The 26,487-nt window shown below is 39.9% G+C and overlaps 1 protein-coding gene across 1 annotated transcript in view; it reads right to left on the bottom strand.

The window, feature by feature from the left end:
* The window catches only part of KCNH7 (potassium voltage-gated channel subfamily H member 7), a 353,071-nt gene that overhangs the window by 5,055 nt on the left and 321,529 nt on the right, over positions 1–26,487 (bottom strand). Inside the window, exons 11-14 of the mRNA XM_075001165.1 lie at positions 26,121–26,326; positions 17,713–17,812; positions 4,598–4,849; positions 446–614 (exon numbers count right to left, since the gene is read on the bottom strand). Coding sequence (XP_074857266.1) covers positions 446–614; positions 4,598–4,849; positions 17,713–17,812; positions 26,121–26,326 — 727 coding nt within the window. The remainder of the gene's footprint in view (positions 1–445; positions 615–4,597; positions 4,850–17,712; positions 17,813–26,120; positions 26,327–26,487) is intronic.

Here is a 26,487-nt window from a genome sequence, read left to right as displayed (position 1 = left end):
AATACAGCACTTACTGTTTCTGGGCACAGGAAGTGATGTGCGCACAAGTGTGTGCATGTGTGTATGTGCGTGCACGTGTGTGTGTGGAAAGCCAGGAACTGCTTTTGGAGGAAAAGTTCAGGAGAAAGAGGGTTGCACTTACCCAACCCAGGATGGAATTTTCAAAGGGCTTAAGGACCAGATTTGTATTTTAGCACTCAAGCATGCAGGTAGGTGTCTAGCCACTTTGCAATTTTGTCTATGCACCTATCTGCACCTTAATACTTTAAAAATCTAGCCCTCAGTAACTTAGAAGCACAAGTGCCTTTGGCTTTCAATGGAATTTGGACTTTTGACTCATTTACGTTCTTGTGAAAATCCCCCACTACTTTCATTCTTGTTGTGGCTCTGTTGATATCAGTGGTGTTATCAACCCAGTCTGATCCTTTCACATAATTGCTTTTACCTGTTGAGTTGTTCTTGAAGTAAATCTAGCCGGTGCTCCACTTCTCCATAGGTCAGCTCACTTTCAGTTTCACAGATGCCCCATGTAACATGAGGTAATGCTGACTGTGTGGAGACCTCCTGGTGCTCCTTGATGTTTTCCCACTCCCAGTTTCTTTTATCACTGATCTCTGCCGAAAAAACCAAGAAAACTGAAACCGAATAGAAAACCTCCTGAAGTATAAACTTATATCTGTTAAGAGGAAACATGTGTTTGTACTTATGGAGTGCATGGCCTGACTGAATTATCACGACAGTCTCTACGCTGGATTTTTAGGAGGTAGAAGTTTGTTCAACTAAGAATCCCATAAACCAGTGTTTCACCAGCCTCTAAAAGTTAAGGACCTTCCCTCTTCAGTTCAGCTAATCACAGCTCTGTCCTGCATCTCCTTTTGATGTTGTAAAAGCCAATATATCTTAGTTTGTACAGCTGTGCTTGCCCAGCAATTCTTGGTGCACCCCCTTATTCATGGTCTTTGAGCAATGCCGGGGAGAACATCATCATATACTCCCACTCTTTTTGTACATAGTTTGATAAGCAGAGTAATAGTACAAAGCATTGACATTTAAAGAATCATAAATGACGTTAATATTAGTACCCATTGGAAAAGGTGAGGAAGGTTACTCCTCTGAGCTTCTAGTTCATACTCAGGGCAAACTCAGGAAGATGGCTCCATCCTTATGGAGTTACTAACTTCACATTTTTAAAGTTTTCTTTGCAACCACAACAGCTAGAGATTTACTTATAAGAAAGCAGGGACTCCAGAGCGCAATTCAGAAGCCTGTCCAAATGCCCCTAGCTAATCTTTTTACCCAATGGAAGCACCTCCCATAGTAAAGAAAGGAAGTTCCCTCTCACAGTTAGATGAAGTGGCTAAAGTAGATTGCACCAAAAGGTGTGCGTGAGTGTGTGTGGGGGGGGTAAGAGGTGGGGGGTATCTCTCACCACATAAACCAAAAAAGGAAGAGGATGTCTTCATTTCTTTAGAACAGAGAAGAAGAATATGAGCTTTATTGGATTAATGGAACTTTGAGGTCTCTGGTGTCCCAGGGTTCCCTGAGGCTATCGTGAGTCTGAATGGTATGTGATGTAACATGCACCTGATAGCATGAATGGAACTAAAGGAAGAGGAGATTTTCACCTTGGCTCCATGGTGTCTCATTGAGCTTCTCTGACCGCTCAGTTCATGGGGAAAGGGAATGGGTGAGAACTGTGATTTTTGACTATGTTAGCACGGACAATAAAATTCCTAGCAATCCAAGGAAGCTGGAAAGCTTTTTCAGAGGGAAGGGAGGAAAATTCTGACAGATTTGGACCCAGCATACTCTTAATCCATATCTGTTTGCAGCATGCTTGTAGGATATTGGAAAACCAGCTGGTTGATTACAGACGATGAATTTCAGCAATGCAATGCAAAGAATACTTGCTGTTTGTTTACACTTCTTTACTGTGCCATAAAGTCCCTTAGATTTTACTTATAAATCATCCACTCAAATCACATTTTCCTCTACGTGGCCTTGGTGTCTCTTTGACTCAGCCTTGGAGTGGGTGACAGGTGTTTGTGTTTGGGGACAAATGTCTGTGTGTTATCGAAATTAATAATTACAATCCAGTTGCTAATTAATGTGGGTTCAAAACAGCACCATAATAATCTGTATTCTAGACAACATCCTACAAGGGATAAGTTATTTCTTTTCTTTTACGCATCTTCTCAGGGGCTTTTGTCTGGAAGAACAGCCACAAAAGCCACTGAGTCATCAGGAAATAATCAAAACATTTCTACACGGTGTGGCCTTGGAAGAATGGAGGACTTTTCTCAAGATTTGATCTAAATTTATAGATGTATGGCCTGATTAATTTAATCAGCTCAAGAATAAATCCCTATGACATGAAAAAAAGGCTAGGGGAAGCTGCAAAGGGTAGAAATGGCACTGTTCTGCTGAGGGGAGTGAATGGGGGGCGGCAGCTACAGAGCAGCTACTTACGGTGTGGTAAAGAGAGGCTCGGGACTGAAAGACACAAGTGCTGCAGCTCAGGATTAAGTTGGCAACATTTACGCAGCCTGTCTCACCCTATTCCATTCAGGGTTAATACTCCCTTCCTTTCATGGTCAGTGAATTTGTGATGAGTTGTTAAAACAAAAAATTAAATAAGGTCTAGATGAAAATATATATCTTTTGTAACAGTAATAAGTTATGGAAACATATATAAATATATTTATAAGCATGTTTACAAAATTTATACTTAATAGACTCTCACTAGATCTACAACTGCTTCTGTAGAGCAAAAAATCCAATTATAACTGACATTAGGAATAAGAATTTATTTAAAACCAATCAAAATCAATCTTTTTATAGAAGCTGAAAGAGAGCTGAACAGCTAAGGTGAACATTAAGAAACAGAATTACAAAGATACCCTTCCCCCATCCTTCAAAACATTGACTTGTGTGTGGTCTTTCAGACTTGCTAAATTTAACTCACAGTAAAATCTGCACTAGGTTGCCTTGGAAAATGTTGCTATAGTTGCAAGGACACATTTCTGGCTACCGGCAGAGGCAAAGTAAGCTTTCAAACTGCGGTATGGACAAAATTTTATATCAGCATTTGACCTTAGCCTGAGAAGGTCGGATGTCTTACAGCTTGGCCTTTGAACGATCAAACATATGTGATTATGCTGGATTAGTTTTTAGAATAAATTTAAAATAATATTTTAGAAATCTAAAGTTAATCCTGAATGTATGTGATTAAATTTGTTTTAGCAGGACACAAATTGTAGAAGGAAACAAACAATAAGCACAAAACACTGAAGTAAGTCTTTAAAACAAAAGCCATTGTAAATGCATCTTCAGCAACAAAACTGTTAATGTAGTATAACAAGACATTCTACATTAGTTCACCCTATCAGAGAAAATTGGGGCTTTAAAGAAAGGCAAAAAGAATATTTGATGAGATATATAACAATCATTCCATATTAAATTAACTGAAATTGCTTAATCCCTGTAAATGGTATGCCACACACTTACTCAAGCAAATTTGCCACTGAAAACAAAATGTGTTTCTGTGTGATATTTCATCACTTTTAATCAAGTAATATTACAATATTGGATAAGATGTCTTCCAATTTCATTGTTTCAATATTACTTTAAATGTGTGATAGTGTAAAATATGAATAGAATAATTTAAGATGGTTAAATCAAAAAAGTAAAAAAATGGAAATTTGATGACATCAAAATATTTCATGAATTCATCTCAATTTTACTACATTATTTCATTCAAAACCAAAGCCTCAGGATTTTTTGGGAAAAAAAAGTTAAAATGTTTTTTCAACATTTTCTAAGTGAAATATTTATTTTATATGTTGATAAATTTTAAAAAGCATTAACTCATTTTTTATGTTTCAGAATTGTCACTAAACTGAAATATCTATTTTTCATATTGTTCTAAACATAAACTAATAAAGCCAATTTATACCTTCAATTACCTGAAAACATTCTCTTTGCCTGTACACTGGATTTGTGAAACTCGTATTTCACAACTTGCTCTCTGTCTGTTTTGTACTGCCACCCAGCACTGTAGCATGATTGCCAGCCACATTGTTTTACACTCAAACTGTCATCTGTTGGATTCACCACAACTGGTCACAGGTGTGACTCTTGTGGCCTTGATTACAGTCATGAGAGCCATAATCAACTAATGGAAAGTTTAAGACATTAAGGCCAAACTCTTCAGATAACCACTTATTTTAGCAGTTCAAAAACAAAGGCCTCAACTGATATTATGAAGTGAAATGAAAATGTTCATTTACGCGACTTGTCCAAGATGTTCTGGTGAATCAGTAGCAAAAGCCTAGACCGATTTTTTGAAGTCTGATGCTAATCTCATTCTCATGCTACTGAATCATTTTGCCTTTCAAAAGAAATGCTTCTTTGAATTTTCTATATTTGACATGACAGAATATGATTTTGTCTAGGTTTCATTAAACCCTTTAAAGGTATTTTAATGTAGTATGTATCAATGGAAGCATTCAAGGAAGGATATTTTCACCCTCCCACTGATCATCACAGCAAAAATGAACAGACCAGCTTTACAAAAGAGCAACATGGAATAGATTACCTCGACAAGAAAGGCTTCTTTTTTCAATATGGAGCCTTTCTGCTGCACGCACCACTTCTTCGAAGTCCAGTGCTGTAGTTTTCCCTATCATTGATGGGTAATTGATTATTTCAGAGAAAAGAGGTTTCTGTTCATCTTCAGTGGATGACACCAAAGATGATGACTCACTTTTCTTCTCTTCAAAATGTTTCTTGGTACACTGGTAACATCTGGCGTTATCCATGGAGTCTTCAGGATCATTTTGTTTGTCTTCTTTGTCATAGCCTGTCAAATAGAAATAATTGTATACAATAATGTGCAGTGCATGAGATCGTGTTCCAATTTATTCTGGCCCTCAGGCAGAGCTGACGCTATGCGTAAGCAGACCATGCAATTGCTCGGCGCCCAGAGAAGCTCAAGGGGTTTCCCTATTAATTATTAGTATGTGTTGTGTGTGGAGAGCCCAAAATATTCCTGTGTAGGGCCTCAGAGGCAGAGTAGAAGTTATATCAATTAGCAAGTTCACCCTCTGTTAGAGACACCATAGCTTTAATGCTTCTTCTATTAAGGATCATGGTGGACGTGTTGGAGATGTTTCTTTTGATTGCTGTATGAAAAGTGATGCAGATTCTGCCATTCATTTATATAAACAATCTCAGATGTTTGTGCTAGAACCCGCTCATGCTACAAGAAAAGGGGACTGCCAGCAGGCGTTCTCTGTGACAGCACTTCAACCTTGTGACCTACTTCCCTTAACTCAACTGCAAATGGCCCCAGTCTGTTGGCCACCAAATGGCCCATCTATTTACCCAGGCTTTTGGGGAGTGAAAAACATGAGAAAGGCTGATAGATGTGTAGGGGAAGGTAAGAATTGATGTAGTTTTGAATTAATCTATTTTTAGGTTCTAGGGTTCAATATTTTCTGGGGCTCCCTTTGGATTTACAACAACCACAGCAATATGTTACAAATTAAAACACAAATGAAATAAGGACAAGAAACCAACAGTGATCATCTGATGGGGATGGAGGTCTCCCAAACTGTCTTTAGAACAGCTCTTGAAGTGTTTTTTATTCTATCATTTCAACTCCAATATTTGATCTTGCCTATTTTTAACTGAAATGTCAAGATAATTCCAGTCCTCAAGGTTTATTTAGAACATATTTTAGCAGGGGAGTTTCAATTAGATAAAATACTGTAACTAGTTTGCATTAACTTCCCGGGGAGATAGCATGATTCCCCATCTGCTTTCAGCTAATTACTAATCAACATAATTCTAGAGTACATATAATTCTCACAGCAATGGTTAATACAGGATTGTGTACATTCCTGGGGTTTCTTCTTCTCTAACACTGTTTCCTGGTCATGGTCTACAATGAAAAATAAATGTGGGCCTGAGCATACCCCCTGCTCTGCATACAGAGTGAACACGTTCCTGATCAGAAGGTGAGGCTCATTTGCCTCTGCAGCAGCATCTCCTTCTACTGCACTCACTCCATGAGTTCATGGATCTGAAAGTCATGAGTGGTAGTGATGATCCAGCTGGGGGCAAGGCCAAGTCCACACATGCACAGTATCTCCTCCCGCATTCACTGGAGTCACAGCAGAAATTAATTCAGCTCAATGCTGTGTCATCTCTATAGTGAGGCTCGAAGTTTTAACAAGGTTCCTGGTCACCATCTGAAGAAACTGTGCTGCAAGTAGTACACCACAGATGCAGATGGACAAACAGAGTATGGCTTGCAGGGAATCCGTAGGGTTTGTGGGATGACCCTATGGCCAGTAATTCCTGTTGCCTCACCCTTGTGATGGAACAATGGAGGATAAAACTCCATAAAACAATTTTTGCAGCAATTTCACATGTCTTCACCGATGACTCACATGTTTTCCTGGGGAGTGGGTGATGGAACTCTATTTTATTATAGTTTTTCTACAGAGACAATGGGCTTACCTACTCAAGGCTACTTTGACCTGAAACAGAAGCATTTTAATTGTCCATATTTTTTGAACAATTTCATTTTCTCCTGGGAACATGTGAATAAAAAAGCAGTCATAGGCACTTTATAAAACAAAGACTAATCAATGAACTAGTTTGCAAAAATAGGTCACTCAGAAACAGTTCTAACACAGAGAAAAGAGGTTGCATACTGGCTGAAGTATAAAGGACTGATCTATCATATTTACACAGCACCAATCACTGTAATAGCTACAGACACCAAACCAAATTCTACTGTCAATTACATTGCTGCCTAACTAGAGTAATTCTGTTAATTCTGCTGCAGTTCACCTGGATTTGTGTTGGTGTAGCTGACAGCATTTTTTGGACATAAAATATCTACACTTCTGGTGTAGTGGACACTTCGGCCCAAGCACAAAGGAATAGATGAAAGGGAGGGCAGGCTCTTCCAATGATATTAGTTGGGTTCTAGATCAAGAGAGGTAACTTTTTCCCATAAGTTGACCACTTTCATAAATGTGTTCACTGCCATTTTTGCATCTGCTAGTCCTCTCTCTTATTCAAAAATTTTAATATTTTGCTTTTTCATTCTGAGGTTGCTCCAGAAAGGTTTTCATTTTAGGCTGGGAATACAGTCTTCACTGTAAGGGAAAAAAACCTTAGCACTGAGAATAATCCTATGATGTTGTATGACTAAAATATGAATAAAAAATGGAAATTGCATTCTTTATTTGGCTCTGAACAGTAAGGCGCTAATGGAGCTCACAGGGCAATTCTTCTGAAATACATTACAAGAAGTCTCCAGAGAATGCCTTATTCAGATGAGGAATGATCATGTCTGCCTTTTCTAATGAAGCCATGTTACTGGGTTGGAATGAACATTGCAGATGACAGGAATGACTTTTTCCTCTGACTGAGCTTTTTCTGTACAGGAATACATTTCTGAAGTTCACTGTCCATTATACAGACTGGCAATTCCAAACAGCCTCTTCCCCTCAATTTGCCTCCCTTATTTGACTGCTTGTTTTCTGAAGTGATCATTATCTTCACTGCAGAACCATCCCTTCTTGTGCTCTCCAATGAGATAGATTTCACTTTTTGATTCAGACTGCGGGAAACAATTTTTCTGCAGCTGAATGTTATGTAGCCCCCTGGTTTGCCAAACATACTTTCTAACATAATTTGTACCACGTAGGGGACTCATTTTAGTTTATGATTTTTTATATGTCTGCCAAAGAGGACAAATGAATTAGATAACACTGGAATGTCCTGATTTACAGAGCAACAGCGTCCGATTTTTCAACCTTGAAAATAACAAATACCTTCAATTCAGACTAACTACAGTATGGGAAGGATTGTATCCCTTCTCTCTGAGAGATGAACAAATAGAATTGGTGACATGATCAGGCCTTTGAAATGCTTTCTTTTTCCAATACCTTTCTGAGTCTTCCAAATGCGACAATTACCAGAACTCAAATGTATTTTCTTTTAGTTTTTGTCATGCTGGTTCAGTAGTGATAGCATTTGACTCAGTTTAGTGAATGGCAGACTGTGAGAAATGGGATTTCTTAACACTCTATACCACTGTAAATATTGATACCAATAAAAGTGGCATGGGGAGCATCAGTTGATTTTATTATTATTATTGGAATTTGGTTAACTAAAGGTTGGCTGACAGACTACCTTCCTAACTTACACCACACATCATGAAACAGCTAATACTTTTTGTTAACACTGCTTGTATAACTACATAGCTCATCAGTGGGCACGATGTTTTCTAGATCCTTTTGTAAACTCATGCAGGTAAGTCACTCGGAATGGGCACTCCTCAGCAAGTATGAAGCAAAGCTGATGGAATGCTTTAAAGCCATCTGCAAATTTTCATTCAGATTCCCAGTGGTTGTTCGGTTCAACCATCATCATTCCCCTTTATTTTGATAGTCACATGTTTTCATGGAAAGGGACTTTTATTTGTAGAGATGTTTGGAGGATGGCTGGTTTCTGTACAGATAATCCATTTATTCATGTCTAAATACTGGAGATGATAGCAGATTTTTTGGAAGGCTTCACAATCCACTACTAATTTTGGCTATTCAGCAGCTGACTTTCCAATGATCTGCTGTATACTATCCCCTCATTCATTGTTCCTTACAATGATGACCCTTCACTATTTCTTCCAAATATTTTTCAAGATTATTTCTCTCTCTTTGTTTAGCATGCCTACAGCACGTATACTTGCATCTGTTCATTTCCAACATCAGGGTCTGAGTCTCTTCAACAATGTTTTTGATAGTCATTTTTTTCATACTTGAAGTATGCAAGAACCTTTGTCAGTATCCAATTTCATTAACTTCTCATGATTCACATTCATAAATCACTATGAAAAAGGTCAGGCTTTTCACCAGCTGCATCTTTATACTTTTCAAAATGCCATGATTTTCTCACATTTTCTTAAGGGAGGTCAGAGCAGAGCAGGTCATCCCTAGTAGTCTTCTTCTAGTCTGTCTGGAACAGCGTCCTTGGTTGAGTATATACAATCCCAGATCATTCAATTCACCTCCTGCCCCAACAGCTTGTTCATTAATTGTGATGTTTTTTGTCAGTCAACATTCATGCATTTTGTTTTCATCACATTCAGGACCAGTCCATATTCCTCACAGGTGGGCTTTACAGACTCCAACATTTGTTGCATTGCAGTGGTGGTTGTAGCATATAAACGAGGCTAGGTAAGAGGTGCCCAACAAAAGAAACTATAGTTCTTTCCACTTTGCAAAAACTTCCAAGACTTACCTCTTAATAAATTCTGTGTATATGTTAAAGAGATTTGGGGGACAAAATACACCCTGATCTCACATCCTGCCTAGTGGAAAACCACTCATTATTTCCTATGGTTGTTTGCGCAATGTTCTGTTGGTGGTGGTAGAGAATTGCAATGAGTTCAATGAGGCTAAATCCTCCTCTTTGCTAGTATCCTCCAAAGACTGTGCTGTTGGATAGTACCAAACACTTCTGAGTACTCAATGGAGCACATGATCACAGGATGATTGTACTCTGCATTTTCAATTATGTGATGGATATTTGTGATTTGGTCATGTATGTTTCAGCCATCTCTGAAATCAACTTGTGTGATAGTTCTGCTTCTAGCATGCAATCCTGGATTATGTGAACCAGAACTTTGCTTATGAGTGAAATCGCAGAGATAGTACAATAATTAATACACTTGGTTGTCTCCTCATTCTTTGGTAAGGGCTCTAAAATTCCCCTGGGTCTGTCTTCTTGCCAATTACTAGTCAGCTATACATCATTACATATTTTCCACATAAGACCAATACTGTACTGTGGTTGCCAGTACACTTATAACTTATAACAATTCCGCAGACTTCTACCTATCCCTCTTGCTTTTTCCAAGCTTCATTCTGTCTCTCACAAAATTGATAGCTCTGGTTCTGTATTCTCTTTTCTTCCAGCCTGTATTATAATTCACAATTGTCAGAGTTGTTATCAAAAGGCTCCTCTGTGATCAATGTTTTAGCATTACTCTCTTTCATACTTCTCAAGAATTTTGCCCTTATCTTCTCTAGACTGCTTTGGAATATTCTCACTTATATTCTTCCATCTCCAAGCAATTTTCTTTTACTATACATCATTTCGGATAACCATGGTATAGTCCTACACTGACTTTTTAGAAAGTGTTCTTTGAACTTCTAAACCTAACAATTTTCACTTTATTCCAAAATTCATTGAGGTTATTTTTCTCTTTCATCTGTGCCAATACTTCAAACCCCTTTTGAATAGGTTACACACTTTTTTTATTCATTCTGAATAAGTCTAAATGCAGTAGACTTGCCAAAAATTATATCTTCAAAATTGCCATTTAAGTTTGAGGCTAGGAGCTGATGAGCTGACCACATCTGCACTCAGAAACATCTTTGTCCATTGACTATTCAGTTTCCAGCAATGTTATATGTATTTCATATGTGAATTTGGTTGTTTGTCATACTATCAGGTCAAGTCCACTCGTTGATTGAAAATGTTCTTTATTACAACCAGGAGATTAGAGCTGCAGAATTTAACAACACACCTTCCTCTCTCATGTTGGGAACCCAGATCATTGTTTCCCCTTAATTCTTTATGAGAACTTAACTGTTCCAATGTTTGCTTTTAAATCCCTACGTTCATGAGTAGTATTGTTACTTGGCGTTTCAATGTGAGTTTATTTAAGTTGTCCATAGGTTTTGTATGATTATCCATATCAGTATGCAAACAAAGTGCTAGTGAACAAGAATCTCCTGTTTAAAAATGACAGCCATCTAGGAAGCAGAAATAATAATATACCTCAGGTGACTAAACAGTAAGAATAGCAAATAATGAAGTGAAAAGACTGCAAATGACTGTTGCAAATTTGAGTAAGACCTCTATCAAACAGTAACAAAAATGGCTGGTACAAATACATTTTGTGAAAATCTCCAGAATGAAATTCTACAACCCCTGTAAGGTCTCAAGATGACTCATCGCACTTAGGGCCTTACATCTTACATGAGATGAGTTCACCTGATGACTGTTTCACTTCTTTACAATACCACCTCCTGTTGTAAGTTAGCAAAATTAATCTCTTCATTCACAATTTGCACCTCTCTGCACAAAAGCATACACACCCCCTGCTGCCCATAGTAATGCTTCATGAATGATTCTTTGGCACGGATTCTTTGGCACGGATTAGGAGCAGGTCAAAGGAAACCAAGCAAATTTTATTGCTAGTGACTGTAATTACTTCCTTTCCCTCAGTTGTTCCAAAAAGCACATGAATACTAAGCCATGAATACTAAGCACATGAATACTAAGCCATGTTCATAAACCAATATGGCTAGAGAGTTGAAAGGTGCCTTCTGTCGACCTAACCCAGGGAGCGTCTACACACATAAAGCATTCTGTTGACAAAAGTATTGACAGAACTCTGCATTTTCCTCGACATTATCATCCCTCAAAAATTTGAGGCATAACAATCTCTGGACATAGTACTGTTGACAAAAGTGCTGTGTAGACACTTCTGTCGACAGAAAGGGCTTCTGGTTGCCGAGCAGCCCCCTTTGCAGAGCTGCCATTCCACTTTCTGGCACCAGAGGGCAGTGCAGTCTGGCAGTTCTCTGTTGCCAGAGCAAGTTGTGTATAGGTACAACTTGTGGACAGAGGTTCTGTTGAGATTACCCTGTCAACAGTAACTTCTTTCAACACGTGCTATTTCGACGGTGTGCCAGCTACTTCGAAGTAGCCGGCTAGTGTAAGCGCACCTGCTGAAGTTCACTCTATGGAATGAATTGTGCTGAAGTCATTTCATGGAATCAGCTGTTCACGGCATTCCAACTCTGGGAGGGAGAGGGAGGAGCCTGGACAGATTGTGAATCAGGTGAGTCACGTGCTCCAACAATGCTCAGAATGGGAGAGGGAGAGGAACAGGAATGTGTGGGGCTCCTGTGTGTGAGAAGCATAGGGGGACCCACTGAGAGACTGTGGGTGGAACCTGCAGCCCACTGAGGTGATGGAGGGCCACTCATGTGGCCACCCGCTACTCCAGGTTGCCCATTCCTGGGTTAAATAGTACAAGTTAGCTCTCACCCACATAAGGGAATTTTAAAATACATAAATACTTCTTTTTCTGATGGGTTGTAAGTTACCAAATGGCCATACACTACATCCAATGAACCCACTGAGAGTTTTACCACCAAATTCCAAAGACTACAGGAATGATGACAAAATACCTCCTTTTGTCTATCCAAGTAACTCTACCTTATAAGTATAGGTAGGACTCATATGGTTGCCTATTATTAAGGTTACACAAAACTTCCATGTGAACATCATGTTTTTAGTTACTCATAATGTTGCCAAACTAACTGTTCAAGCTGCAAATTTGTATTCTGCATGTCTGCCTCAGACTGAATTTATCTGAGTAATTTTTGCCAAAATAGTTCATCTGTTTCTGAAGAAGAGGCTGGGGAAAATATGTTGTTTTGCCTGGAATGGAACCAAAGCTTCCTGAGTCCTACCATTCCTCTTCTATCAGCAAATAATTAGCAAAGTGTCCAATCCCCCTCCAGTGTTGGTCCACACAGAGGATGACAACCTACTACTGCTATCAGTTACTCCATTAGCTCAAGTTGCAGAGGTCTGTGTGGTAGATCTGAAAGCTGCAACTCTGCTAATGACCCATGTAGGTGTCACTTTGGTACCACATTGAAGAAATTTCTATTTTTATCATTAAGGTTGCAAAGACAAAGACTGAAACATTAGGAAATGCTAGATTTAAGGCTGCCTGTGTGACCTCAGTTCATCCCCACTTTTGTTGGTGCATGATGCCACAGTCTTAAATTCAATGACCAGGTTATTTTTTCCATGGGATTTTTGTGCACAGGACATGTTCTAGCAATGAATCAATGCTCTGTAACAAAATAGGTAGTTGCCTGGCACATTGTGACAAGTATGTAGTGAATGAGACAAGGGACTGCAGAAACAAAAAGTAGGAACTCTTGGATGGGACAGCAGAATGCCACTGAAGATAATCGGATTCTCTCTCTGTCTTTGCCACAGAGTGCCTATCTGATTAGCCATGTCACAAAAACGAAACTGTTTATTGGTCTTGAAGTGTGTGTGCCTCATTTTCCAGGTGCCTGACCAGATACCCTACAGCCAGATTCGCAGAGATGCTAAGCACTCAGCCCTTCCAGTAGATGCAGTGTGAGCTGTATTTGGAACATAAAAGTGCAATATAGTGTTAAGCACTCTGAAAAATTAGGTGATGGGCATCTCAAATTTGGCTGCCAAAAATAATGGTGAAATCTTTGATTTTCTGTCCCTCTGCCTCAGGTCTCCATTTGTACAAGGGGAGTTTTGGAAGAACAGATCATGGAATTAAAAACTGTCATAATGCACAGACACAAGGGGGCTGAATTAAAATTGCACAGAGAGTCTTAATTCTGGATTTTCCCAATTTTTGAGTGCCTGACTTTGCAGCCTTAATAATGCCCTGTTAATGCTGTTTTTAGTGTATAATTACTTTATAGCACCCACAGTATATTTACTCAGACAAATGGGAGAGCAGGAAATATTGAAGGCTGAATAACCTTTGCATAAAGATTCTCCTTTCTTTAAATTGTATAAAATATCTAGTTTTGAGTGACTAAATGTTTATAAAATTCAGAGGCAGAAACTTCAAAGTCAAAGCAAACATTCAATCATTCTTCTGTGCCATATTTATCACAATAACCTGAATTAGGGATGGAGTGACAGTCTGATCTCTGAATTTTCTGAGTTATGTCTGCTTTCTCCACAATCTTAATTCTATCTGGATAACAGTGTGAGGGTAATTCAAAATGATGAGGGTGAAAGCCAAAGGATCTCTTTCTCCAAAGTTAGAACTCTGGTCTCTTGAACTAAAAACTTATCTTCCACTACAAGAGTTTTCTGAGGGCTGACGGCACATATGACTGTGTATACCTTCTCATGGTAAAACTGCTTCAGTAGGCGATACCTTGGAAACAAGGATGGCTCTTGCAGGAGTTATGCTCCCCCTGGGACAGGCTGCCAAAGGAACAGATGGATGTGATGGACTGTCTGACGAGTATCTACTTGCTGTCAGGGATTCCTTGCAAAATGTAGTATTTGAGAAACGCACTTGCTTTCAGGCCTGGCAAATGCAGTCAATAATATTCATAGGGACTTTCTTTTGTGGGTTCTTAAAATGAAATCCAAGAAAATAAAAATTTCTCATAAAGAATTAAGTATCTCCTCCTGGACTAGTTGCAAATAAGTTGACAGAACAAATATATTCAGCTAACTGAACCAAAGGGGATTCAATATGATACTCACTAGATTCAGTTTCCCTTACAGACTAGAAGAATAGGCCAGATTTTGATCTCCCTTCCACTGATGAAATTCCAGAGTTATTCAGTTTATATCAATGACATCAGCATTTAATTCATGCTAGTACATCTAAGATGGCGTATTTAACATCTAAGATGGCATATTTAACATTTAACATGACTATCCTGGATGTAGCTAAGAGCTGTGCCCTAACCTGCACAAAGGACTTTGAAAGATCACTAATATAGTTTGACATCATCCTTCCTGAAGTTTAATCTTCTGCTTGGAATGCATCGTTTTCACATCTGATTTCTCCCCTTATTTCTCTGTGTATTCCTGGTTCAGAACCAAAGCATCTGTTAATCCTTCAGCTATGGAGAGAATGAATACCAGGGTGACACAGGGAACATCTCTTCATGGTATGAATGATTAGACGCCAGTATAGATCCAACAAGGTGAAGTTCTTAGAGGCACCATCAATATTAATGTTAACAAAAATATAAATCACCCACAGTGAGTAATGATGCAGGAACTCAGACTAGTTGACCAGAATAGCATGTTTTCAAAACTCTAATACAGAAGAATTTACTCTTCTAGGTCTAAAATCTGACCATGATTTTAATGCCACATATAGAATGTTTCATGCAGGCTTTATTGACTCTGAAGAGGGCTTGGCCACCATAGGCAAGCAGAGTACAGGGACTCCTCAGCACTTTCAAATTCAGAGTTAACTACCTGTTTCCTTCTCCCTGCACAATAGGCCCTGAAGTTGGGATAACTCCTACTAACCCTAATTCCTGATCACACCAAAGTTAGAAAAGCACAATTTCAAACAGTAGAATTTGACAGTTGGTCAACAGCTTCATGGGAAGCACCATCACCAGTGCCATCTTTCTATTAAAAAGAGCTCCCCTTCTGTGAGATGTATAACACCATCGTTGTACAGCTCGACCGTATAACACCATCGTCATGCCAGTCGCCATTTATGCTAGCGAAATGTGGAAAATAACATCAAGAGTAGCACACAAGCTGAATGTATTCCACCAGCATTGCTTACGAAAGATCCTGGGTGTCGCCTACCGTGATCGCGTTACCAGTGAGGAGATACTACAAATATGTGGGTCACAGGCACTGCAGGATATCGTGACACAGCGCAGAGTGCGGTTTGCTGGACGCATTCTGCGTCTGCCAGATCAACTGCATCCGAAGACTGCAATGAGATGGATACCGGCAGAGTGAAGAAGGAAGAGAGGCAGGCCACTCAAGATCTGGCGCACCACATTTAAGGAAGACTTATTAAACATTGGTATATCATGGGAGGAGGTGGAATTATTTGCAGCCGACCGAAATCTATGGCGAGCACTTGTTGCCCACTGTGCCCAGATGCACAGGCGGACCTAAGTCTAAGCAAGTCTGTGAGATGAAGAATGTAAGTTCAGTACTACAGTGGAGGGGCAACAGGAACAAAGGAATCATTAAGCTTTTACTGAGATTTAAAACATCAAAGTCTCATAATAGCATGCACAGATGCTTAGATTTTGGAGATTATATTTATGAAGCTAAAATGTGACTGTTAAAAGTTAACTTTAAACAACATTTTATCTGAACATCAACAACACTGTGACCAGAAGTGTCTCTCTCAGCCAAGGGTTGTGCCTTTTGTGCTATTCTTCCCCTAAACTACTTTGCAGACCTGTCCCAAACTGGTTATGAATTGTGGTCTAAAAAGAGAATTTGACCCATTCTAACACCCTCCTACAAGTGTGGAAGGCCTTGAAATGAGTGGAACTGCCATGGTTCTTCACAGAACAACACAGGCCTTGGGACAGACTACAGAATAACAATGCATGGAGACTCTATGTGCACAATTGCTTTTTTAAAGCTATAGTAGTGTACCGAGTTTTGGCACAGGACCGGAAGGAAGTGTGCTGGCTTGACCAAAAGTGTACACACTCTTTGGTTCTCCTCTTGCCTCTATTCTTTCCTGTTCTCCAGAGATGGAGTTTCAATCCCCAGAGTGACTCAGCCAGCCAGATAACAAATTATAATTAACAGAACTGAAGGGTAGGCTACCGGTCATTTCTCTTCTCCCCCAATGGCACACTATTTTCATTGACAAAACTGGCAAATGACACCCTGTCAAAACAACGTGAATGAAAGCTCACTGAGACTCATAATTTAGCAGGGAAGAAGTGCCGATAAAGCTGCCACATACAGTTTTTGCCACCCCCTCACCCTGGTGTCTGAGCAGGCTATTCACAATTCCACAGGCTGACACACCATGTAGGCAGCAGGTTAGATTTTCTCAGAAGAAAGGCGAAGGTCACTGAGGTGAAGCACTTCTTCAATAGATTCTTTATGATGAGCACAGTGAATATTTCATGGAAGCTTTTCCCTTCCAGATGTGTTGTCACCTGTGGCTTAATACCTCAAAGATCATTCTTTGATGACATAATGCCTTTCTGCTAACCAGGCTCACACAGGACTAAAGTCCTTCTCTTTCCAACACTCTACCTGTCCTCCTGACATCAGCAAGTCTTTGGCTCGTAAACGAGTACTGTCCTGCATAAAGGACTGGCCTTTAACAATGGCACATGAAAGGTAGAACAAGACAAATTGGACAAACGCACACATATCTCCCAGAATTAGTTACAGAATTGGATTCAGCTAGTTCCAAAGAAAGGCATACAAGTCTTAATTTAGCTCCCCTCATGAGTACTGCAGTTCTATCCAAAGCCCTTGGTATTTGTGAGCTCTTAAATGCTGGTGATACGAGCTAATATTTGGTCAAATGTTCCCTTCCATTCTGATCACTCCCAGTGGCCTTTTATGCCTGAAGATCTACCAGGAGACTCATTTGCACACTGTCAGTTGGGGTACAACTCATCTAGGGTGAGTATATATACCGTACACTGCAAACTAAGTGCTGTAATTCCAAAGCTATCACAGGAACTGAGGGACGCTAGCCTGCATCAGACTCAACATCACTCCATACTGAAAGAAAAAAATACTACTATTAATGAAAAATCCACCAGAGCAGACAATATTATCTAAGAAATAATAATATACAGTATATAAATGGGTACTATCACAGTGGTTGAGGAGACATGGTAAGGTGAAGCTGACATCCTCTGTATGTAAGTATTTTGAGAGCCACTGCACAGTACTCTCTTCCTGCTGAGGAGTAAAACCATGAGTAGCTCACATGTAATTGCTGCAATGGAATTGTAATGTATCTATGTTACCCAGTAAAAAGAATACTTTCTTTAGTATCAATGAATAATATCCCAGTGCTGTCTATTTAATATAAGACATGAAGTTAATTACCTTTCTCTACTGCACTTTCAAAAGACAATTTCCTTCTTCGAAGTTTGCAGTTATCTCCATCCGAATCATTAGTGGTTTGTGATCTTATTATGAGATCGGCCTTGATTAATGAAACATGTAATGCAATGACAGATTAGTCCCATTTGAAAACAGCATATAATCAATAGGCGATTGATGGTTAATCATGTTCCAGTTCTAAGGAAGGCAAGATAACACTGCTCAGTCTGGATTCAGTGAAAACACTATTGATGTAGCCCAATGTTAATAATAAAATGATCATCTGGATGGAATAATTCCAGGAGTGTCACCATCTGATTATGAAATAATAATGTCCAGAAAAATTAATTTGTCATAATGCATGAGTGTGTTGTCGTCAGCCCCTGAGCGTTTTGGAGTGGCTTTTTAAGTAACAGAGTTTGGTGAAGTTAAATAAGAAAAAAATAATTAAAATAAGCTCTTACAAAGGATGAGTATTATTGTAGGCAGTAATGTGGTAACTGATTATAATTAGCTGTGATGTTTAATTACATGGTAATGATTACAAAGGTTAAGTTTTACAACAATAAATATAAGGTTGATAAATACCATGCCTTTTACCCTTTATTTTCTGTCCAGACCCTCCCAGCCTCCCTCTCTGATTCAGCTCATGGTAATATTTTTTCTGTAGCTGAAAATTGTGGTTTCTCTTTTTATCTTATCTTGTTGTCTACATGAAGTTCTAACTTGTGTTTCGTTGCAGAAATGGATTCAGGAAGCATTTAACACCTTTGAAGTTTTTAGTGCCAAGAAATTGAGCCATAACATACTGACAATACATTTAAAAACAAATAATAAGCCATGAAGGCCGTGCAGTGTGTGCATATGTACAAGGCGTGGGCTTTGGATCCGCTCTCTTTCCTCATACTGATGAGAGAGGACATGCTATTCAGGTCAGTTGCTAGGTCATGTAACTGGGCTGGGACAAAGGGAGGGTGAAACATTTACTGCTATTGCTATCCCTCTCGCTGTAGTCCTGAAAGGTTAGGTTTAAGTTTACGTGGACTTCACAATGGTGCCTATGGATAGAATAATGGAGGAGAGAAAAGGCGGAGAGCAGAAGGTCGGAAGAGTTCAGGGATTGACAGGCACAGGCATCTATTCGTCAAATAAAAAAACTGGGTCTGCCTAGAGTTTCCAAAAGTATATTCATCACAAACATGCCAGTTGCATCATTTGCGTATTATTTTGAGAATTACAGTAATTAGTGAGTTACAAGCACATAGGAGTGGATGTCTCCCTGCTGTGTGGATACTGGGGTAGATGGACCCAGTATGGCTGTTCTTATATTATAAGTAACATTTAAATAACCGTGATGGCCTTTTCAAAACATAGTTAAAAGATGTCATAGAAACTAACTATCCATTTTCCTTTTACTTTACAAAATTTCCTGTGAAAGAAGGCTAAAAAAAGAGAATGTCTACAGCATTTGGTTGTCAGATGTTACTGTTGGAAGATATATTCCAACAAAGCTTCTGGCGACAGATTGTGGCCACACACAAAGTGGATCGCTCTGTCAATGTGTTCTATTGACAGAGAATGGTCGTGCTGCCCAGCCTCTCTCTTCACAGAATGGCCAACCGGAAGCACAACAGACAGGGCTGCTTGGTGACCCAGAAGCCCTGTCTGTTAACAGAGGGCCCCCTGGAGCGTCCACATGGCCTTTTTGTCAAAAGATTCTGTTGAGAAAGGCAACCTGCCTCACGAGGAAGAGGCAGAAGGCTGTAGACAAAAGTGCCAAGTTCTGTTGACAGTATGTCGCCAGAAGGCATTTCTAACATGGAGGCTCTGCAAGTTTTGTTGATGAAACCAGTGTAGATGTAGCTAACATGTTTTGTACTATAAAATGACTTTTAATATATATTTAAAAATCCCTAAAACATATGTAGAACCTCCTTAGTTTGTATTTTGTTGACCAGCAACTCTCTTGCCCAGCCTTTGCATATGAAATCCCAGTGGTTTCTATCTCTCCATATCTCAGCAGTAATTCAGGAGCAGAGTGCTACAGGGAGGTCTTTCAATACTAAAGCTGTATTATTTCTAGTTTAAAATACACCTGAAAACCTAGAATACTGTGACATATTGGTTATGTCTACACTGGATGCACCTGTCAACAGAAGTTACTGTTGACAGTGAAATATTGACAAAACAGCTGTCAGCAGATTGCATCCACACACAACCTGCTCTGTTGACAGAGAAACACCAGACTGCACCGCCTTCTGGTGCCAGAAAGTGGAATGGCAGCTCTGCAAAGAGGGCTGCCTGGCAACCAGAAGTCCTCTCTGTCAATAGAAGCATCTACATTGTATTTCTGTCAACAGAGAGTTATGCCTCAAATTTTTGAGGGAATAAACTATCAAGGCAAATGCAGAGTTCTGTTGAGACTCTGTCATGACAGAGTGCTTTAAGCATGTCTGGTAGACACAGCCACCAGAAATAATTAAACCTAAATTTAAACCACATTTTTCACACACAGTACTAAAAGGGGGCAGCTCTACCAGGCAGTTTAGATCACATTTTCTGGACCTGGCTAGGTGCACATCAACAGCATTATGTGATAGGCAAAGCAGTCTGGGTAATATCCTCTCTCTTTCTCCTCCTGTGTCGTCATAGTGAGGCCTACAATTTTTTCTGAAGCACGAGCTTAACCATGAAAAGTGACTGAAATTGTAGAAAAGGTCACCATAACCAATACCAATAAATGCTGAAGGGAGACAAAGCCTGAATTAGCCCAAACAGTTATACCTTACTGGTATAACTCAAGTACTGCATTTTAAATCATGCCTGGGAAACAAGAGAAGTAATGTATTGGAAATTAGACTTAATTAGTGGATAAAAAGAATGAGAGGATGGATTCTTCTGCCCTTTTGGTGTCCTTCAAGAGGATCTTAGGTGAGAGAGCTGGCTAATGCAGTACTGGCCAACTGAAAGAGCAAGAGGGGAAGGAGCAAGCTTCACCATCATGGGTGTCAGCCCCACTGTCTCCTAAAATCCCACATCTTCTTCCTCCAGATCCTGAAAGATGTCTTGACCAGTGTGGGCCAAAGACAGGGAGCTGGGTGACGTAAATCTTTACCACCACCTAGGATGTAAGACATGGACATTCCCATCCCATGTGTTCTTTCCTCTTTGCTCCCGTTCCCCCACCAAACACTGCTCTTCCACACATCCCTAGAAGGTTGTGGGGGAGGGTGGAAGGATGGCAGAGATCCCTGCATCCGGTCATTTTCCCCACCTGGGCTGAATAAAGGGAGGGAAAAGAGCAGTAGCTTCTGATCCCTACCTCACAGAAGAGCCCAGCTGGGGAAAGTGACTTTGGTGCATGGAATTCCTGGTGTTGCCCCCACCCCCTCTGCCCCACATAGCCCTCTAGGGAGTGCAGATGAATGTTGTGGGGTGAACAGTGTCTGAGTGTCACTGTTTGCCTCTCCTTGTGTGTTCCTTCACTGGGAAGAAGCAGGCTGAAATCTGGATGTCCCCATGCAATGCTCTCTAGGGAGCAGTTCCCGACACTACAAGAGAGAATGCAGGTCCTTCTAAAGAATTCCCACAGGTACAGGGGAAAAGGAGAAAGGAATACTGTTAAAATGAAAGCTGTAGTACTTAATACTTTTCTGTATCTTTAGTAAAAAGTTTTAAAATATTAATGGAGTGTTTGCAATTGTGAGAAGCAGGCTGAGGACTCTATATACCAAACTTTGCCTAACACTTGTTAACTTTGGCTGTTGATGGGATTAGTCACCAGTTTCAACTCTTCAGGCCCATTTATTTAAATAAAGCTTTTGGCCTGTCAGGATGGACTGAAGGGGTTAATGCCTACTCAGAAGCTGCTATCTTGGCAGACTGGCACTTTTTTCCAAGCTGATTTAAATGTCTTTACTCCTGGGGGAATGTGTACCACTCCATATGCACAGAATTCACGTTCCCCACAAATTTTATTTCTCTACAGAAAATACTTCTGTGGAGAGGCACAGCACTTATATTATTCACCCACCAGAGGCTGCTGTGGTACCAGAACAGAGGCAGACAGCCCAGAGTGGTAGCAGTCAGCAGCCAATAGGGAGAGAGCAGATGTTGCTTTTCTCAAGTGATATGTCTGCGGGGCCAGGTAAGGGGGTATATGATATGTGGGGAGACAGATACAGTAGGGCACATGCAGCTGCTGGGAGGTCAGATAGACTAGGTTTCAGAAGGGTAGTAGAGGGGGACAGACGGGCTGATAGTGAATTGCAGTGCAGGGCCACATGGGGTAGGGGGCGGCTGAGAGAAGTGTGAGGGGACAAATCTCAGCTTTTAACTTTTGGGTCATAGGGTTGGGGAGAGGAAGAAGGAATAAAAGTATCCAACACAAACCATTGCTATTTTTGTAATTTTCTTCAGAAAAAGGTTAAGTGTATTAAAGTTTTAGGATGTGCCTTCTGTCTCTCTTTCTCCTGTTTATTCTGAGTAAGAATTCTTACACTGGGGATCATGAACCGTTAGTGCGGTGCAAAGTGGTTAAGTGGGGTCATAACCTACCAGCCCTGAGCATTGACGCTGGGGCTGTCAAACACGCACATGGCTAAAAGCACCAGCTCCTGCTTGTGCAGAGCTGACCGTCCCAGCCCCAACTGCCTGAATGGGGTCAACCTCTCACCTGGATGGGGGAAGTGTGTGTTTCACTCATTGCTGTGTAAAAGGGCTCACCCATGCAAAAAGTTTGAGAACCACTGATTTCAAGGTTTGTAGTTTCTGTGAGTGGTAATAATTTGAAGGTTTAATATAAAAATATTAAAAAGTGCCAGAATTAAGTATTTTGAATTTGTGAAAGTTAAGTTGCTAAAGCAAACTTTTACTGAACTACCTTCCTCTTGTTAACAAGATGCCACCCTAATTCAAGGCCACTACTGCATTAACTGTGAATTGAACTGCAAACTGGCTGAAGTAAGGGCTGTCACAGCACCAAAGTTTGGTGATTGTTTTGCTTTTTTGCAATTTTTTTTTTAAATTGTGTGATGTCAGTTTTTCTTGTTCCACAGGTTAAATCCTCATGGTGGGCTGAGCTGCCACAAATGGAGGTGGTGGAAAAGATATGGGCAAGGTTTGTCATATAGTACTGCTAAGTCGTAATTATCTGGGGTGTACCCAATTGCTCATAAATGGTGGTGTGATTCCTAAAGAACATCTCACTGGGCTTGTCTACACTTGCCCCAGCTTCGAAGGGGACTTGTTAGTCAGGGTGATGGGAGATTACTAATGAAGTGCTGCGGTGAATACCCAGCACTTCATTAGGCTAATTGTCTCCCACGGCAACGTCGAAGTGTCAGACTTTGAAGTGCCGGCATGCATGTAGCCACCGGCACTTCGAAGTACCTTTACTCCTCAAATTACATGCATGTCGGCACCTTGAAGTTTGACACTTCGTTAGGCTAATTCTCCCCCACAGCAGCTTCAAAATGTGGCATATTCACTGCAGCACTTCATTAGTAGTCTCCCATCACCCTGATTACCCTGCCCCCTTCAAAGTCGGGGGCATATGTAGACCCAGCCATCACTTCTTTGTTCAGAAAGGCAATAAACTTAGATAAAAATGCCATAAGGGCTAAAAAATTCTCCAGGTGACAAAATTTAACCATTAGTGCATAACATTTCCACAGCTTGTGTAAATATGCAGCTTTGAATATGTAAGCAGTACAGAGAGGGAGGAAAGATTTTTCCTCCCTCGCTTTACCCATTTTGGGCACAATGCCAAAGAAATGATAACAGCTGGTTTGTTTTTAAACATTTTACAGTCATATAACAGCAGCTGGTTGAGATTTGTTTTAGCTCCAGAAGAAGTAAATTGTAAATTCTTAGCTTTAGTTAACATCTGGAAGGCTTAACTGTAATTTTGATAATAGCTATTCAAATAAGATTTGAAAATGGCAGCTGTGGGATAAAAAGTAATCAGGTATCACCCGCTACCCTTCTTTACAGGCTTAGATTAAAATAACATTTTTATGACATTATGAACAAATATCCAATTCTAGGCAAAACTGCTTAGCAAAGGAAAGGGATTATATTGTGATAATTAGGCACACAAATTTACCCTAATTGGGAATTCAGCAAGAAAAAGTGAGTGAATATTTTTAAATGGTCACAATAACCATTAGCAATAAATGCTGAGGGAAGAGCTACAAAAGGAAGACAAAGACTGAATTAGTCCAAACAAAAAGTACCACTGAGATAATTCAAGGACTGTGTTTTAAATCACGACTGATAAAAAAGAGAAGCATGGGACTGGAAATCTATGAACCAAAACTGGTGTGCTAGAAACTGGGCTGGAGTGGTGGATAAATAATAAGTAGCAGCACATTGAATAAAATTGAGAGAAGGGAAGGGAACAAGCTTCACCAGCACAGCTGCTATCCCACAGAGGGACCAAGGATCTTCCTCATCCTAATCCTGAAAGGTGTCCTGACTAGACTGGGCCAAAAGATAAGGATCCAGAAGATATCACCACCTATAATCCCAATCACTACCTGGGATGTGAGACATTATCATACGCTGCTCTTCCAAGGCTGTGTATACCTTTTCTTCCCCAGCTTATTTCTTCTCTATTCTCCCCCTCTCCTTTTGCCTTCTATCTAATAAGAGTATAGTTTAGTCATCAAATACTGCATATTTTACAACATTGCCGCAAGTCTGTCACCAGAGAGAGGCTATTAAAAACAGCAATCTAAGTAGCCTGATGCTCGTATGAATTTGCCAGGTTCTGGAGTAATTGCTAAGACTGTATGTTGTTCCTATATTTTTCCAGCGATGAGCCTGCAAATGAGACTCAACTTCAGCGACAGATGCTGTATTTTCCATCTTTGCTGTTCTTTTCTCTCCTCTTTTTGTGTGTTTATGTCTTGTTTTATCTTTTAGGAAATATCTTTTAGGAAATCTCGCTGATCTTCAGCAACAACAGCTCTAACAAAACTCCAGCCCATTTCAACTTATTTTCTCACATTTCCCTCCCAAAGGACATTTATTACTATGTTGAATATAGGTGTTGGCAATAAATTTTGCAGGGGAGCCACTCTATGAATTTTTGTAAATCATCAGAGGCTGGCTCCAGGCCCCTGGAAGAGGAGGGCCTCAGTGGGAAAGGGGTAGTAGAATTGGGGCGAGAGAGAGGAAGAAAGACTGTGGGTATGTGTATATGTGGCACAAATATAGGGTGTATGATGGACAGCGTGTTTGGTTGTGTGACACAGAGGGTGTGCATACGCTGACTGCCTCTGGCTAAATTTCTGAAAGATGCCATGCACTCTTTCTTTAAGAAGGGGAAAGCTCTCCTGTTCAGTTTCCCCATTCTTTTCTGTATCTTTCATAAAAGGCAAACAAAAATTAATTATGTATTTGCCATGGTACTATATAGGCTGAGGTCTCTGTGTACCAAAACCCAAGCTTTATTTAACCCCCTTTCGCTGCACAGTAACAGTGTCAAGTTAACAATTTTGACTCTTTGAGCCTATTTATTCCATCCAAACTAAAGCAACACCTTTCACACCTGTGGCTAGTAGCAGCGCCCCCTTCAGCCAGTGGCCAACCCTCTATTTTTTCCCAAATCCAGACTGACACAAGCTTCCCGAGAGAAGTAAACCCTGCTAAGGCTACACTTCCTCTGTTCGCATTTCTTGCTGGGGGCACTGTGGCCAGGGAGTCATCTAGAAGATGACATTGGTGGCAGTAGAGACAAATGGAGGTTCTGCAGGTTCAGGGTTGAGAAGAAAAGCATGGGGATGTTCTCCCAGAGGTATGCTTCCTATGTTTTATTTTGAATATAGGCAATGTAGTCCAAGAGGACAGAACTGTGGAACAAGATTTGCAAGACAATTACATTTGTTGTAATATTAGAAAAGAATCAGGGTACCCTCACTCCATTTATGACTATTTTCTATTTCTGATACATATATTGACAAATTTCACTCATTGTTAAGTTTATAGTCATGCTTATTTCAAAACAGTTTTTAGCAGTCACTGCAACATATTAAAAATCCTTCTGATTTAAGCCTCGACACTATATGTATATAGAACCAAATAATGGTGGCTTAGCAATACCTGAGTCATGTTATTTACTTATGCTAGGTCTAATAGACTTCACTGGACCCACACGGGTAAGTTTTCTTGAACAGAATCTGGTTTCAAGCCTTTTGCTTTTAATTCTGTTAAAACCTTGTTTTTCAATTTGTTATTTTCCAATTTTGGTCCTATTGAACTGTTTCTGCTCTCACACTATTATAACTACATTAACTTTTTTAAGAGGAGAGCTAAAATATGTTTTTCAGGGATATCTTTCTTTTCTGTGACTTAACATGTATACGATGAAGAAAATCATAGAAAAAAATAATACCTACTGTATGTACCTTTGAGGTTTCATGCCTCAGATTAAAAGTCAGTTCTAGATTGGTGAGAAATAGATCAGAAAATTCAGGATACATATCCAAAACTTCTAGTAGGTCTTCTCGCTGGATCTTATGCAAGTCACAGTAGGTTAAAGCTCTAACATCTGCATTTGATTTTCCTGGTTTCGCATAAAGATGTACCATCTCTCCAAAAATATCATTTTTACCTGCAGAAACAAAATCAGATAAAGAGGATGACTTTAATTGAGAAATCCACTAAAATGAAAGCAGCCAGAACTCAAGAAACTTATACAGCATATGAAGTGATAACACCTGATTATCCTGATTTATCCCAGTGTCCTAGTATCAAAATCAATAAAATTGGACT

This window comes from Carettochelys insculpta, chromosome 8 (genome assembly GCF_033958435.1).
Source record: "Carettochelys insculpta isolate YL-2023 chromosome 8, ASM3395843v1, whole genome shotgun sequence".
NCBI classification, from domain to species: domain Eukaryota; kingdom Metazoa; phylum Chordata; order Testudines; family Carettochelyidae; genus Carettochelys; species Carettochelys insculpta.
The sequence above is the reverse complement of the archived record's forward strand: the minus strand, read 5'-3'. Positions and strand labels throughout refer to the sequence as shown.